This window comes from Plectropomus leopardus, chromosome 14 (genome assembly GCF_026936395.1).
Source record: "Plectropomus leopardus strain MGB_pleo_1.0 chromosome 14, ASM2693639v1, whole genome shotgun sequence".
Taxonomy (NCBI): domain Eukaryota; kingdom Metazoa; phylum Chordata; class Actinopteri; order Perciformes; family Serranidae; genus Plectropomus; species Plectropomus leopardus.
In genome coordinates, this window is record NC_142189.1 from 28,220,923 (window position 1) to 28,236,101 (window position 15,179).

Below are 15,179 nucleotides of genomic sequence, written 5' to 3' on the forward strand. Positions count from 1 at the left end.
TGATGCGTTAATGCTGACAGTCTTGATTATAACCCAACTGTGTGTGTGTGTGTGTGTTTCTTCTCCTCACTCTCTGCTAAACTCAGCGGTGGGTTGATCAGAGTGTCCAGGGTGCGTGGGGTCCCATGGCAGAGTGGAGCTGGGAAGCCAGGAATCAAACAGGCAAACATGCAGAGCTGCTCCCGCTCCGCATTACTCTGTAACGCCTGCATCCACAGCAGGAACAAGCGCACGCCTTCACGACGGATCTACAATGTGGATGAGAGTTAAAAAAGAAGTATGAAGAGAATCCATTAAAACCTTAAGAAGAGGCAGTACATGTCCTCTTAGGAGGTAGGGAGGATTAGGATCTAGGGGCTATGATGGACAGGTAAAACAGCAGATTAAAGAGGTACCTTCAGAGAATTTCCAGTGTGCAGCAACTTTTTGAGGATCAGCCCTGAAATAGAAACATGTCAGCCTAGTCATTTCAAACTACAGTGCACAGTGCAAGTTTAGCCAGCTCCAAAAAACATTACAACAACTTTTGATCCTTCAGGGTGTCAGTGAAGCGCTGCAAGATTATTTCATGTAATGTCAGACCGACCAGCACTACAATTTTGCGAGATAAAGATAAAAATAAACATAAAGATGCACAGCATGATGCAGTGTAGCTGTTGATGTCCTTTTATCCTGCGTGAATTGTATCATGTGAGGGGCCATTCTGTGCAAAACCAGTCAAACTTGATTCAACACATAGTTTGCTGGGATGATCTGATCTGCTGCACACATGTGTGGGATCAGCTGTAACATGTGTTTCAAGAAAGGGGCTGTGTGTTTTGTGTGAGTTACCGATGCTGTGGAACTGCCATCGGCTTTGGATTCTCTCTGGCAGGAGCTGGAGGATTTTCTGGAGGCGAAAAAGAATCAGATATTGAGTACTAAGGGTCGACAGATTATGGCCCTGGACGATTATTAGAGCCAATATTCAGCATTTTTGGCGATTATCTGTATCTGTGTTTTAATTTAATGATTGCCAATAACATTAATTAATTAAAAAGTGCAAAGAAAGTGTCAGCGTTAGAGGAATATTTATTTTGTAAAATGTCAAGGAGCTCTTTGTATTTAAATTTTCACTTTGTTGTGGGAACTTGCTGTATTTGATGTTGTAAGTTTCAGTTTTGATTAAAGGTTTTTAAGGCATTTAAACAAAGTTTTGTGTTGGAGTTTGTTATATTCCAAATTCTTAATACTGACAGAAAATTTTCTTTGTAAATGCATATCGGTTATCGGTCTCATTAACTACTAATAATCTGTACTGGTATGGGTCCTGAAAAACCAATATCGGTTGACCCCTATTGAGTACCATATTCCTGTAAGACTTGTTATGTTATATGCAGGTTTTAAAAATTTGCTATTGTCGCATCTACCTTGATAACAATTACTGATTAATATATAGCAAGTTGGTTTGTTGCTCACTGAATACACATAATTCAATGATGAAAAAACTGTTAGATGAATAAATATAAGCCAATATAACATTTGTATCTAGTCAATAATTCTATGAACTCAGATTATTGCCCATCCTTATTCAAACTACACCTCTCAAGGAAAAGCTATATTAGGCAGCACATTCTTTTGTCCAAGTGCTCAGTGGACTTGTGCTTTGCCCAACCTTGTTCTGAATTTCAAGTGTGTGGGGCCAAACGGAGGTCAGTAACACACACACACACATACTGACTCTGCTATCTTATCCTGGCTACTCAAAGCACCACCCAGTCAGTGTTGCTAAATACCAGTGGTCTTACTCTGAGGTCAATGCCAGCTGGTGCTGCGGTGCCGACCCAGACCACCTCCAGAAAATTTGAGCTCATGGAATCACAAACTCTTTTACAAAATGTCAGAGCTCCATTTTGAAGTCATGTTGCATCAAGCTTTTAGAACGAGTTTCCTCTGATCTCTCTACAATTCTATTTTTATTGGAAATTTGCAAAGACATTTTTGTACCTCAAAGATGAAGAGAATCGAGTCCAGCTCCTCCCTCTGCGACTTATGACCTGAAACACACAGACTAGCGTCAAAAACAGCACAATGACATGGAAAATGGTAATGATTTATTTCACTGTGAAAGCTGAACAGTCAGAGCTCATCTTGTGTTTGGTTGGCAGTGAGGAAAACGAACCTTTTTGCTTGAGGCTGACCTCAATGGTGACAAAGTTCTCAAAGAAGACATAGTAGATATGGGAGTAGTTCAGGTCGAAGAACTGTTTCAGCTCTGAAGGCTCTGCATTTTCTGGAAAATGAGAGGGGGAAAAAACAGAAAAATCATTTAACAGACACACATATTTAAAAGAACACCAAAGTTTACTTAAAACTGTTCGCAAACTTGTCCTTGATTCCCCCCCAAAAATATAAACTTTGCTGCAGTGCTGAAAATAGTGTTTAAACACTTGGATCTAGGTCCATGACCATCCTCATTTGAATTACTCATACCATACCTTCATAAAACTTAAAACAATCTCCCTGAGCGGAGTCCATTATACATAAAAAAACACCAAATGTGCTTCTCCACTTGACCCCCACACGTCTCTTTGTTCACTTTCACAGCTGTACACAGTCAGAGAAAAACTGAAATATAATATAGCTATAAGAACATCAGACAAAAGAGAGACAATTTCACACGAATATGCAAGCAATAGTATTTTTTTTTTTTTCAAATGAACAATTAAACCAGTTATGGGCTCTTCTTTTCCTAACTTTAGTCTGAATGTCCTGTCATCATCACCTTCCATCTCCCTTTGCTTGACCATTGATTGGTTTGTAGACGGGCTCTCCTGTCCTCTCATATCTCCTCTCTATCTCATTCTCTTGGAAAATAATTCAAGTGTCAAGTGAGTTTTCATGAGTTTTTGACCAACTGCCTCTTTATAAAGTTGTCTCCTCCTCTACCCATGTGCTACTGTGGTTTATTTTGTTATGTTGCATTGTCTATAGGTGTAAAATTCGGGGTAAGGCAGGGGATCCCCTTCATCCTTCATTCCCCTTCATTTACAACACATCTTTTTGTTCCTTTCAATAAAAACATGAAAGTAGCAGAGGACTTTTAAATTGATACATTTAAACCATACATTGAAAAAGAGAATGCACAAATTCACCAGAATAGAATGCAGAATATTTCTGTCTGACACTCAAAATTTTTTGGCGGAGGACCTCTAAACCCTCATTTCATAGGTATCGCCCCTAATGTTGGAATGAAACCTATGCCCTCAGTGTTGTTCATGGACAAAACCGAATCCTACACTGTACATTTAAAACCACTTGACTGCTGATTTCTCCTCTGCTATGATGGCCAACACCTGTCTGCTGTGAGCACAGCTACTGTAACTCTCTCTGTCGCTAAACCACATACCCTAAATACACACTGAGGCACTACACTATTCTTGCCACTTGATGATGGTCTGCCAAAACTTCCTGTATTGGTGCAAATGTCCAGACCATCCAAAAAATATTTTCATACCAGAAATTAACCAAACCATGGTTCAGTTTGATCAGGACTGAGACAAACTCTTTTAGCAGGACCAAGGTTCAGCTGTTTGGTCTTGACCGTGGTTTTTGAAAGGTTTCATTCCCGGAAATCTTGTTTGGATCAAACTAAGAAGCCAGAAAGGAGTGTAAGGGACCATAGATGTCAAAACTGATCAAAAACACTGAGAAAAAAAACCTGTAGAAGGAACCTTGCCTTTCTGACTTTTCATCACAGGAAATACATTTGAGCAATGTAACCTCACCGCAGCATCTAGGTTCTCTAAATACACTTGTGTCATGTCAAACTGCAGTAAAACAGACCCCAGGCCCAGCCTGGGTCCCTGCTACAGTTTCACAGACATGCTGCTGTTAAGGATGGGAAGTTTACCTTTGTGTGCTCTGGACTGAATCTCTGCCTCAACAGCAATGACTGTCATTCAGAAAGAGACACTTAGACACAGAGATAAAAACTCACACTCATACTGAGAATACAACCACCACTAAAGTTCAGGGTCAAAATTGAAAGAAAATACTCAAGTATGTAGGATGTTTAGGCTACGCACTGACACACCCACAAGCATGTGCACAGGTGCACAGGTGTGTACACACACACACACACACACACACACACACACACACACACACACACACACACACACACAAAGAACAGCCTCTGGTGATAGTCTATGGGTTTGTTTATATGAAGTCTAAAAGAAGCTGAACTCTGCGCCACACACACACACACACACACACACACACACACACACACACACACACACACACACACACACACACACTGAGGCTGTCTGTTTTCTATGCCACAGTGGTTGCCCTTGTAAGGTCTTAATGGTCTAGTTGAGTGGTTTTCTATCTTTTCCTCTGTGAATTGATATTTTTAACACAACATTTCTCACTACCTGATTGCACTGCCACCTCGACAGCTGATGTACAGAGGTTTCCTACTAAACCCATCACAAATTATCTCGTCACTCTTGATATGCACTGACATTGCAATGCTACATCACTTCATACCTCAGATAGCAGAACTTCCAATGACTGGATCTACATTTACCTATGGTGCTACATCACAGTTGACAAGTGTGAACCAGCTTTATTTTTAAACAACTTGCTTTACTCTGAGGTTTCCATAAAGCTCGGGTTTCTGTTTTTACCCAGACTACAAGACTCAATAGAAAAGCCCTTCAAAACAGCATTTCCCAATTAACTTACTTGATTAAGGGCTTTTGCAATCTTTTGCGTAACAGAAAGAGTTTGATCTCTGAACGTGTAATGTGATATGGGGGTAGCATCTTCTGTCATTATAGACTGAGCTAAATAGCTTATAAACACAATACCATATTTTTTAAACGTTGGTCAGTTTAATATAAATGTAGTCAAGGTTCAGTCATTATCCTAAATATAACAGGGGGGTAACTACTTGTTCCGGTGTCATGCCAAAAAGTGATTGTCTGCCAGAAACTGACTGCCGTGTGGGGTAGCGCGCACAGCCTGTTAAAGCTGTATCGCCCACGTCTTCAGCTACTCTCAAATGGATATAACAGTTGTAGCATGTAAATACACATAACTTTATGTCCAAGGTAAGAGCATAGGTATGTCTTTGTGAAACTTCAATGTTTCTTGACACCCAATTTTCACGTATTTGCGATTTATAGTTTGATCAGATCAGGCATGACATTTACTTTTTATAGACAATATTGTTCCCGTTGTTTGTATGTGTTGAATATATCTAAAATCTTTACATTTAGTAGAAGTAGTCTATCATACTTTACAGATGGGTTATGTAAAAATAAATGTATTATCTGCTATCATCCTTATGAGCCTGCATTATATGTCATACCTCCAAAGTAACAACACTTTGTGTGTAGTTTTTTTTTGTTTGTTTCAAGGGACCTATGTGCAGTCATTGAGTCTCCACTGTTGCCAAGTGCATGTTCATTGTGGGAACTGTTGGGTTTCTCTGTATCATATTGTAAGGTCCTTTCAGTGACAAGACAGCAGCTGTAATCACTTTTTGGCAAGTTAAAAATCGCATTTTATGCATTGCATTGGCCCTTTAAAGGTAATTACATGGTTAAAAATGACTTGAGTGATTACAATTAGTCAAATAAAACCCCCAAGAATTAAGTCTAGTCATTTTGAGACAGACATCTTTCAGTAACAAAATACACAGGGGCAGAGGGCAGATAATATAATGCAGACTCATAAGGATAAAAGCAGAAAACACCTTTATTTTTACATAACCCAACCGTAAAGTATGATAGACTACTCTTCAAATGTAAACAAGATTTCAGACAAAGTAAACACGTACAAACAACGGGAACAACAATATTGTTTATAATCGCGTAAATGTAATGCCTGATCAAACTATAAATCGCAAACTCGTGAAAATTGGGTTTCAAGAAACATTAAAGTTTCACAAAGACATACCTATACTCTTACCACGGACATAAAGTTATGTGTATGTACATGCTACGACAGTTTGATCCATGTGAGAGCAGCTAAAGATGTGAATACTAGGCGATACAGCTTTATCAGGCTGTGCGCGCTCCCGCAGAGGACATTCAGTTTCTAGCAGACGATAACTTTTTGGCACGACACCGGCATCCAGCAGGGCCAAACAGAGCTTGAGATCAGTTACTGAATAACCTGACTGCATCAAAGGGATTGCAAAACGATAAAATAACTTATAGTTGAATCAGTCTCTAAGATTACTGTCCAACATTTCTCGTGCTCAATCATAGTTTCATACAAAGAGTTAACACTTTTAATATAGGGTCTTGTTTTAGGGTAAAGTTGATCAGTCAATTTTCATGAGAATAAAGGCTACATAAACATCAGCACTGTGGCCATCTGCCAAGTGATTCTTGCTGTGGTGTGTATTTTGTAGCCTGCTAGCTCTTTAAAGTGGCATTGCTCCACTTTATATCAGTGCTGCAACTAATAGTGCCCATATGCATTTTCTTCAAGTGGTGGTCTGGCACTGAGAATATAAAAACTATGTGGTAAGCTATTGTTCAGCTGTCTGAGCGTTCCCTCACAAACAATGTGACTGCAAATGTGTTTGTGTGTGTGCACGTCTCTGTGATTGTTATCAAGGTCTTGTATTCCCCATTGAGGACAGAGAGGGGCACACCCCTTTCTCTCTCAGGCTCCCACTCCCACACACACACACACACACACACACATAATGTCCAGTAGCTCTTACAATAAAAACAGGAAGCTGAGCTTCTGTACTGGACATAGAGAGGAAATAGTAGAGGCTGTTTCCCTCTCCGGTCAATGTTTGTGTGTTTGTGGGTGTGTACATTTGTGAAAGCAAGTTTGTGCCTGTGAAAGATACACGCTTGCACAAATCACATAAGGCACTCACACATCCATCACTTATTCATACCCATTACTCTGACATCCTTCCTCTTTTTCCACACATTCAAAACTCTAAAACTGGTGTTTTGCTGTAACATAAAAATCTCACACAAGGTCTTTTTTCAGCACTTGGGCACACCCCTTGTAAAATCAAGACAGCACAATAGCATTACCAAAATTATGCAGACAGCTTCAAACACACGTTGTCACACAGTAGTATAAAGAATGCATCCGACTCTCCTCTATGCAGAGACCTTAAGTTAAACCCCATTCAAAAATCTGACTACGTACACACAATGTAAAGCACTTTTTTTTTTTAACAATCTCTCACACCGAGAGATTCAGTTGACAGCTAATAAGGCCAGCACCGTTTTCTTGTAAACATGTCTCACTTTTCGCCTGCAAAAAACAGGCGCATTATTGCCTGTCACAGTCAGTCTGGGGGAGAAAGAAAAACGATCATGAGTGTGAAATTTTAGAATAAGTGATTAAATGCTTTGTAATGGAGTACAGATACGGTGCCGAATAAATTAGTAGATCTTTAAAAAATCTGAAATAGAGTTAAAGTTTGTTATTAAAAGGCTGCGCCTCTATTTACATGCAAGGGAACTTTTAAATTCTTGATTTTCTAGATGAGTTTGGTGTGGCATTGCCTGAATTCACAGACTGGCACGTATAAGCTAACCTGTTAGCTGCTTAATAAATACTTTTAACTTACCTATGACTATTCTGAGGTGTTTCAGCCTCGTCAACACGTCCTTCTTCGGGTCCAACACTTTCTGTGTTGACTTTTTAACGTCTCCATGAGGCTTTTTGGAAAACATTCCTGGGGCAGGAGACACAAGAATGCGATGGTAGACAGCAAGGAGGAGCTAGCTGTGTAGCCACTTAAACAGCCACAGCTAGCGTTAATCTTCTAACTATAGCGAAAAACCGTAGCTCCGGGGTCATTTATTAACGCAGCGCTGCGAATTAGCAGCCCTCCGCGACAGCGCGGAGTATATCAATGGTTAAATTTTGCCGGCGCATTCCGGTTAGCTAGGACAAATTTGTAAAACGGAGCAGGGTAAAGCATCCATCCATCGCACCTCCCTTCCACAACAGTCCGCAGCTTGAAGGCTAAACTAGCTGGTTAGCTAGCTCCGCTGTTCACTTAGAAACATCATGGCGGAGGAGGGAAAACAAAATAATGGATACCAGATAAATTCAACGTCAACATAGTCGAAAGTTTGGTTATCCGGTTTAAACTGTATCATATACGAATGTTACAAACTGCGACATACTTATGAAACAAACTGCGTTTTAAATGTTACAACGGTCAAAGTTTTAAACGCTCTTTAGACAGATCTGCTCGAGCTCTCCAACTCGAGCTACAGCGTTGACTTCTGGGTAATGTAGTTTACCGCTGGCTATTAGCTTTGTAGTGATGTGAAAACTGGCGATACAGAAAACTACAGCTCCCTACACAAATAAAAGCGCCCTCTGAGATTTGTTTTTAGCCTTAGCTGGGGCACACGAGTAAAATTGTAACCGAGGAAAAAAGTTTCAACTTATTTTGCTTTTCTTTAAAGACTCTCGCAAAGTCCTGTACCCCCCTATATCGTGAGTTATGATTTACTTTTAAGCTTTCTTGTTAATATATTTTTGTAACAAGTCGTGCTAATCTTGCTTGCTATCTAACTTGCTAACATGCTAACGCAGTGCTAATATGACGTGTTGTCGTTTGTTATTATTTATCTAGTTTGAAGATTAAAAAAGCAAACAGTTACATTTCATAGTCAACTGAAATCGCTTTGCGTTAGAAACATTTAATTACACGTCTCAAGCATTTCAATAAAGCCGTCTACCAGCCGGGGTTCATTATTGTTTTCAGTGATACTCATTGATGTAACAGTATTTCCCTCAACATTTATTAATGATTTTTCAAAACTGATCTTCCGTAAAAATACAAATAATAATGAATAAAACATCGTTTAGAACAAATAGAATTTAGGTGGCTACTCCACACCACTATCTTAATTTGTTAAATTACCGTGGGGATTTTACTCAGTCAAAAGGATGAAAAACAGAATTGTAGAAATATTTCCGGATTTAGCTGCTCGATCAATCTAAGTGATGAACTGATAACTGAAGAATGGATTTTGTTTTTTGTCTTGATACCGCTCCTACAACCCTTAGATAATTTTTCAGAAATCACATAATCATATCCAGTAAGAGAGTAAATACATGTATTTTGCAAGTCATTGGCAGTTGTTTGTAATTACCTTGAACTACTAAGTCGTTTCTTTTGTCATAACTAAAACTAATAAATAGATTCAAATAAAAGCATATGATACAGCTGCATCTGTTATAGTTAAAATTGCCAAACGAGCATCTTTCTACCTAACACTATCAGCTTGGAGTTGACCTGCTGCCATGCCAGTGCACCGAGATCGGGAGAAGAAGGAGAGCACAGCAGAGGAGATGGAGGTGGAGGAACAGGAGCAAGAGGCATCCAGCTCTGAAGAGGAGGACTCTGACACCTCCTCTGTCTCTGAGGATGGAGACAGCTCTGGTAAGAAAGTCTGAAACAGTAGAAAATGAGTACACCACTCTTGTTCAAACTTTAATATTTGATGTAAAAATAAACATAACTTTACTATAGAAAATGTAGTTGCTGTTAAAGGTTTGACAGGACATTCCCAATTTATTAGTTGTTCATCTTTTTGTGCCCAATTACACAGTTTTAAGTCTGACACATATTCTAGAAGTAATCTGTGCCTAACAAGTTTTGCTTTGGCATAAGCTCCTGATCACCTTCCTTTTATCTAATCTCATCATACCTAAACAAGAGGTGTCTGTGTGTGTGTGTCATTATCATGTTCCAGAAATGGATGAGGAGGACTGCGAGCGGAGGAGGATGGAGTGTCTCGATGAAATGTCCAACCTTGAGAAGCAGTTCACCGATCTCAAAGACCAGTAAGACTGAAACAATTTTTCATCAAACTTATCTTTTGACTTTGATTTGATAAAGTATCATCAATAGGAAGAAGTTAAGGCTGTAGTTCCACCTGTGTTTGTGTGCAGGCTGTATCGTGAGCGTCTCAGTCAGGTGAACAGCAAGCTGGCAGAGGTTGAGGCCGGTCGGGCAGCAGAATATTTGGAGCCTCTGGCCGTACTGCTGGAGAACATGCAGGTTCGCACCAAGGTGGCAGGTAAATTCGACACACAGACACATTCAGGTAGTCCTACACACTCTGGTCCTATTATTCAATCTATTGTGTGTTTGCCAGGTATCTACAGAGAGCTGTGTCTGGAGTCTGTGAAGAACAAATATGAGTGTGAGATTCAGGCAGCATGCCAGCACTGGGAGGTCAGACACACACGCACACTTTAATTACCCTACAGAGAAGCATTGTTGAGATGATGCATTTTCTTTGAAGTCTTTGGTCCTACAAGCAATGAACCAATGCTTTACCCCACATGTGACCATTTGTATATGAGTCACTCGTCCCGTGGCATGTTAAATTTATGCTGAAAAACCTCAGTATTTCTGAAACACATGCATTTTCACTAAAACCTTACTTTTTAAGACTGAGCTGACCATACAACTGGATAACTGAGACTTGGATTATACTGCAAGTGTTTGCAAACAGATGTTTTGATGAAGTTTTGCTGTTAAATTTTCTCAAATTTTGGATTCTTTGTTCACCATTAAGGCATGCATGAAAAAGTTTTCTTCACAAATTTCAGTTTACCACGGGGATGAGTAAGTGATATACAAATGGTTATTTGAGGGGTGAGGTATTCCTTTAAGAATGCAGAATTTAATTTAGTGTTATTTGATTTATGTAGTTAGTGGTGGTGTATGTATGCATTCAAATGTGTGTTAGATTTCATTATTTTTTCCTAATCCTTTGTCTATGCTTTTGTGTGTGTGTGTGTGTGTGTGTGTGTGTGTGTGTGTGTGTGTGTGTGTGTGCAGAGTGAAAAGCTGCTGCTGTTTGACACGGTACAGAGTGAATTGGAGGAGAAAATTCGAAGACTGGAGGAAGACAGACACAGCATAGATATTACATCAGGTGATACACACAGAACACGGTCATTACATTGTGCAGTGCCATGCATGTGCAACCAAATACATGTTTTCAAATTAAGAAGACACTGCACATATCCAGCATAGTATAATATATTCAGTACATGCATGAAATATATTAACCTTTGCGTCTCTCTGTGTCTCTCTTTCAGAGTTGTGGAACGACGAGTTATCGGGGAGGAAAAAGAGGAGAGACGCTTTAAGTCCAGATAAGAAGAGGAGACGACCTTCAGTAGTGTCTGATATCCTTCTAACATTAATACCTCCGTTGCCATTCACATTGATACTATTCAGTATTTATACTATTTCTGTAAATCCCAAATGCTGGTATCTAGCAGGGTTTTTTATATTTAGAAAATGTGTGGCACCATCCTTAACTCTGCTCACGTCCATATATTGTTTACATGCTACCTGACTTGGACATCCTGGAGGACTGGACAGCTATCAGAAAGGTGTGCAAATGTCTGTTGATATTCAGAGCTGTGTCTTTGTCCCCCTTTGCATCTTCTAACAACCATGTGTGTATGTGTATGTTATCCTCCAGGCCGTGGCTACGCTGGGTCCCCACAGAGGGAAGGCTGACTCTGACAGCCCTGTGTTCCCATTCAGACCAGACAGAAACAGACCCATTCTCAACTGCTGAGGAACACGAACACACACACACACACACACACACACACACACGCACACACACGCACACACACACGCACACAGAGTTACACATTCGAGAGCTCACTCAGACACACCAACACATACACAACAGATACAGATGTAAACATGATAAGCATAAACATTTTCCCACAATCCACTACACTCCTCAGCTAACAGCGACACCAGTCGGTAAGCTGCCTCTCGTGCCAAAAGGCGCACACAATCAGGACTCACGGGTTTAAAGGGAAAAAAGGAATAGAAGCATTATTTCCACTGACGTGTTAGTTCTGAAAGTTTCCCTATTTGACAAACAGTTATAAGGAAAAATGTGAGACCCAGAGTCCAGTCTATACTGGTTTTTAAATACTGGTATCTGCTGAAATCACTGAAACTCATTCCAGTCTTCATTACAATTCATTTCACTGTGTTAATTTTTTTGGGGGGATTTACTGTGTGCCCCATATTTTTTGCTGTTATCAAGGTGTTAGAACCACTGATGCATCACCGGATGCTAAAACGTAAGAAATCTGGGTTTTATTGACTGATGCTTCAGAATGTTCAGCAGAAATGATGAAAGGGCCACAACACAGAGCATGTGGGTGACACAAGCTGACATCTGTATTTCTCACTTTTATCAGAACACCTTTTAAATTGAAGTCGAGCACTCAAATTGAAACAAAATGAGTCCCGGTATGAAGATGAAACACTGTTGAAACAAATAAAGTTTACGTTCAGATAGTGTATTTTAAAGTTTGAGCTTTGAGAATAAGATAACAACAGTTTTTCTTCAACTTATCACATTTTGGATTTTTAAAAGGACCAGTGTGTAAGATATAGGGGGATTGAGTGGCGTTGTAAGATTGTAGATTGCAACCAGCTGAAACTTTTAGCAAGATTTCTGTCAGTGTTTACTGTTCATGAGGTTTTTACTGGGAGCAGAATTATCCACAGAGGGCTCTTCCCTTCAAAAAAATAATTAACACTGAATATATTAGTTTAATGTTAAAAAATGTGGTGTTTTTCTGACACTTATGGTCACAGAGGGGCTGGTAACTACAGTGGCCAATGCAAAAATGTGAAAAAGGAGAATGTGAATGGCCCTATTTGGCAACTGTGTTTAGTTTGTCTGCTCTGGGCTACTGTAGAAACATGGTGGTGCAACATGGCAGTCATGTAGATATAAACGGCTCATTCTAAGGTAACAAAAACACAACAACTCTTATTTTCAGGTGCTTGAACATTAAAGAAAACATACTTAATATACTGTATTCTATGTCTGCCAGTATATCCCGTTAAATCCTACACACTGGACCTTTATGGTTTGAAATGATTGCCTCCCAGAATCTAATACTCGGCTAGAGTGCCATTGTCTTTACAAATTGAGGAAGTCCTGCAGTGTTATCTCAACTGAATTTCTTCAGAGTGCTAACATAGCTAAAATGAATGTGATCAAAATCAAGCTCTGCATTTGGCCTTTATTGCAGCCGTATCAGCAGCTGAACATTATTTTTTCAACCTAGTTAACACCCTGAGTAAACTGTTTTAGGTTTGGTAAACATGTTTTACAGTAAGCAAACTTTGTTATCTGACATTTGCACCATTTAACAAACTATTGTCCACAGTGCTGTAGTCAGCAGCAGTTCAAGAGCCTTTGCAAACATTTCAATTTAAGCATTTATTTTAGGAATAGGCTTTTCAGAGGTTTTCCTTTGTGTATTAGGGGACAAGGTCAAGGAGGAGGTTTCACAGCATCCGCATCATTGTATGTGATTGTAAGCATTGAGATTTTTGGTCAACTGTGCCATGAATTATTTTTATTTTTTGTAAGTTTTTTTAATGTGGATCAGTTTAAATGTTTCATACGAGTCTAATAATACTTTTTGTTATGATGTTTTTTGAATAGTTAGGTGGTGATCATATGTACAGTTTTGTTGTTTCAGAGCATTGAGCGCTCCACAGTGCCTACTTTTAATTATATTGTCGCGTTCTTTTGTTTCACTGGTGCATCTGCCGTTTTGGGGGGGGGGATTGGAGATAGTGGTATAACAAAGTCCACTGGCAGTTTAAAAAGTGTCCATAGTCTTTAGTGTCCATTTAAATATAATCTGTAATCCCAATTCAAGGAAGTATTGTATTTCTACTGGACACTGACATTTCAGGCTTTAACCTGCCCTTTTCAAACTGCCTGTGGACTTCCTCATACCACCACCTCTGTTAGTAAGTGGTGATAAGAGCGCAGAAATAACACATTTTCAGTAGATCCTCTTTGAGACCATAGACAGTGTTAATGGGATACCTTGGCATTTCCACTCCTTTTTGTTCCTCAACAAACTTTTCTTTTAATATCATCCTCTATTTTTGTCAACAGAACGGGTTATTTTCATGCAGATCATTACCTAAAATCAATATACTCCCCTCTTGAATTATCACTACATCACTGCAATTGCCAACTGTTATCAATAATGCATTCAGTGTTGTTTACATGCACAAAACACTCTGGTTTTTGACCATATTCCTACAAAGGCAATATTCCTATTCATCTCTTTACATGACAAATAAAAAGGACTATTCCACTAACACTCCCATTTACATGCAGCTGTGATCCACCTTTTAAAGGGTTAACCACCTTGTTTAAAAGGTCAGCATTACGACATTTGCACATATCAGAAAACTTGTTGATATCCACGTCTTTTGTAATGTTTAAAAGCAGGTGTTTCTAATTCTGACCATAAATGGCTTTTTTGGGGGCATGCCTCTCTTCCACATCCTTGCAAACTGTTGCCTACCTGGTTTGTGTATATTGTATCCATGAAAACGCACAGAACCGACTGTTAACAGGCAAAAAGTGTTGCAAACTGCTGCACAATTTGATGCAGAATGCTCCTAAATCCAGAATAATGTCACATATCACATGTCCTAATGGTAAAACGCCTATATCTGAACAGAATACACTGTTTATCTTTCAAATTCAGATGATCATATATGGAATATTAGTGTGCATGTAAAGATAGTCAAAGTAATTACATTAGCAAAATTATTTTTATAATAACTGAGGTACATATATATATATAAGACAAACAACACATGAAGAGTTAAAATATCAAGGTATCCCTTTAAAGTTAGTATTCAACAGGTGTAACAATCCCTTTTTACGTATCTACCTCTTCTCTCTGTCGTTCACTCTTTCAAGTAAAATCCATGTTTGCTTTATTACTAGTTTTTATATGGCTGTGCAGATTTGTCAGGATTTTTTTTTTAAACTATGATGTTTTTTAACTATAATGATGATGATAACTGTACAGACGCAGAAGGAATCAAACTTCCTTTCAATCACACCCAGCCGCCGCTAAATCACAGATACAACCCTCTGTTTACAAAGGACGACGAGCAAACTGCCATTTTATAATATTGATTTTATGAACAGGGTTTTTAAAGATGAAAGTGGTGGGGATGTTAAATATTCAAATCAATATTTTTTGACAGTTGATGTTAAATACTGTGTCAGGTGACTTTCTTGTTGATGATGTGGCTGGGTTTTACTATTAAAAGTTGTTTTATAACTACT

General features: G+C 39.1%; 2 protein-coding genes across 11 annotated transcripts in view; one reads left to right on the forward strand and one right to left on the reverse strand.

Annotated features, from left to right (window-relative positions):
- ralgapa1 (Ral GTPase activating protein catalytic subunit alpha 1) overlaps positions 1-8,181 on the reverse strand; it is an 88,406-nt gene extending 80,225 nt beyond the window's left edge. For 2 of the 9 annotated variants that reach the window (XM_088087231.1, XM_088087230.1), the window contains exons 1-6: positions 7,607-8,181; positions 2,162-2,272; positions 1,987-2,036; positions 832-889; positions 396-439; positions 71-248 (exon numbers count right to left, since the gene is read on the reverse strand). In XM_088087231.1, coding sequence (XP_087943357.1) covers positions 71-248; positions 396-439; positions 832-889; positions 1,987-2,036; positions 2,162-2,272; positions 7,607-7,712 — 547 coding nt within the window. In that variant the 5' untranslated portion in view covers positions 7,713-8,181. The remainder of the gene's footprint in view (positions 1-70; positions 249-395; positions 440-831; positions 890-1,986; positions 2,037-2,161; positions 2,273-7,606) is intronic. The other 7 variants (XM_088087232.1, XM_042500306.2, XM_042500310.2 and 4 more) reach the window with 7 other exon arrangements.
- A 148-nt stretch (positions 8,182-8,329) lies between these two features.
- brms1la (BRMS1 like transcriptional repressor a) lies at positions 8,330-15,179 on the forward strand. 2 transcript variants are annotated; one of them, XM_088087236.1, is made up of 10 exons: positions 8,330-8,490; positions 9,284-9,442; positions 9,756-9,846; positions 9,955-10,082; positions 10,161-10,240; positions 10,853-10,949; positions 11,116-11,205; positions 11,351-11,415; positions 11,508-11,632; positions 11,671-15,179. In XM_088087236.1, the coding sequence occupies exons 2-9, from the start codon at positions 9,304-9,306 to the stop codon at positions 11,604-11,606; spliced, it is 789 nt and encodes a 262-aa protein (XP_087943362.1). In that variant the 5' UTR covers positions 8,330-8,490; positions 9,284-9,303; the 3' UTR covers positions 11,607-11,632; positions 11,671-15,179. The 2 variants fall into 2 exon arrangements, with proteins under 2 accessions (XP_087943362.1, XP_042357353.1); XM_042501419.2 differs by having other exon boundaries at positions 11,508-15,179.

What these genes read in the sequence shown, in the direction of transcription:
- brms1la (XM_042501419.2), top strand. Translation starts at nt 9,304, where the DNA reads ATGCCAGTGCACCGAGATCGGGAGAAGAAGGAGAGCACAGCAGAGGAG. An exon ending in TGAGGATGGAGACAGCTCTG is followed by an intron (nt 9,443 to 9,755) that starts GTAAGAAAGTCT and finishes ATCATGTTCCAG; the next exon opens with AAATGGATGAGGAGGACTGC. An exon ending in TTCACCGATCTCAAAGACCA is followed by an intron (nt 9,847 to 9,954) that starts GTAAGACTGAAA and finishes GTTTGTGTGCAG; the next exon opens with GCTGTATCGTGAGCGTCTCA.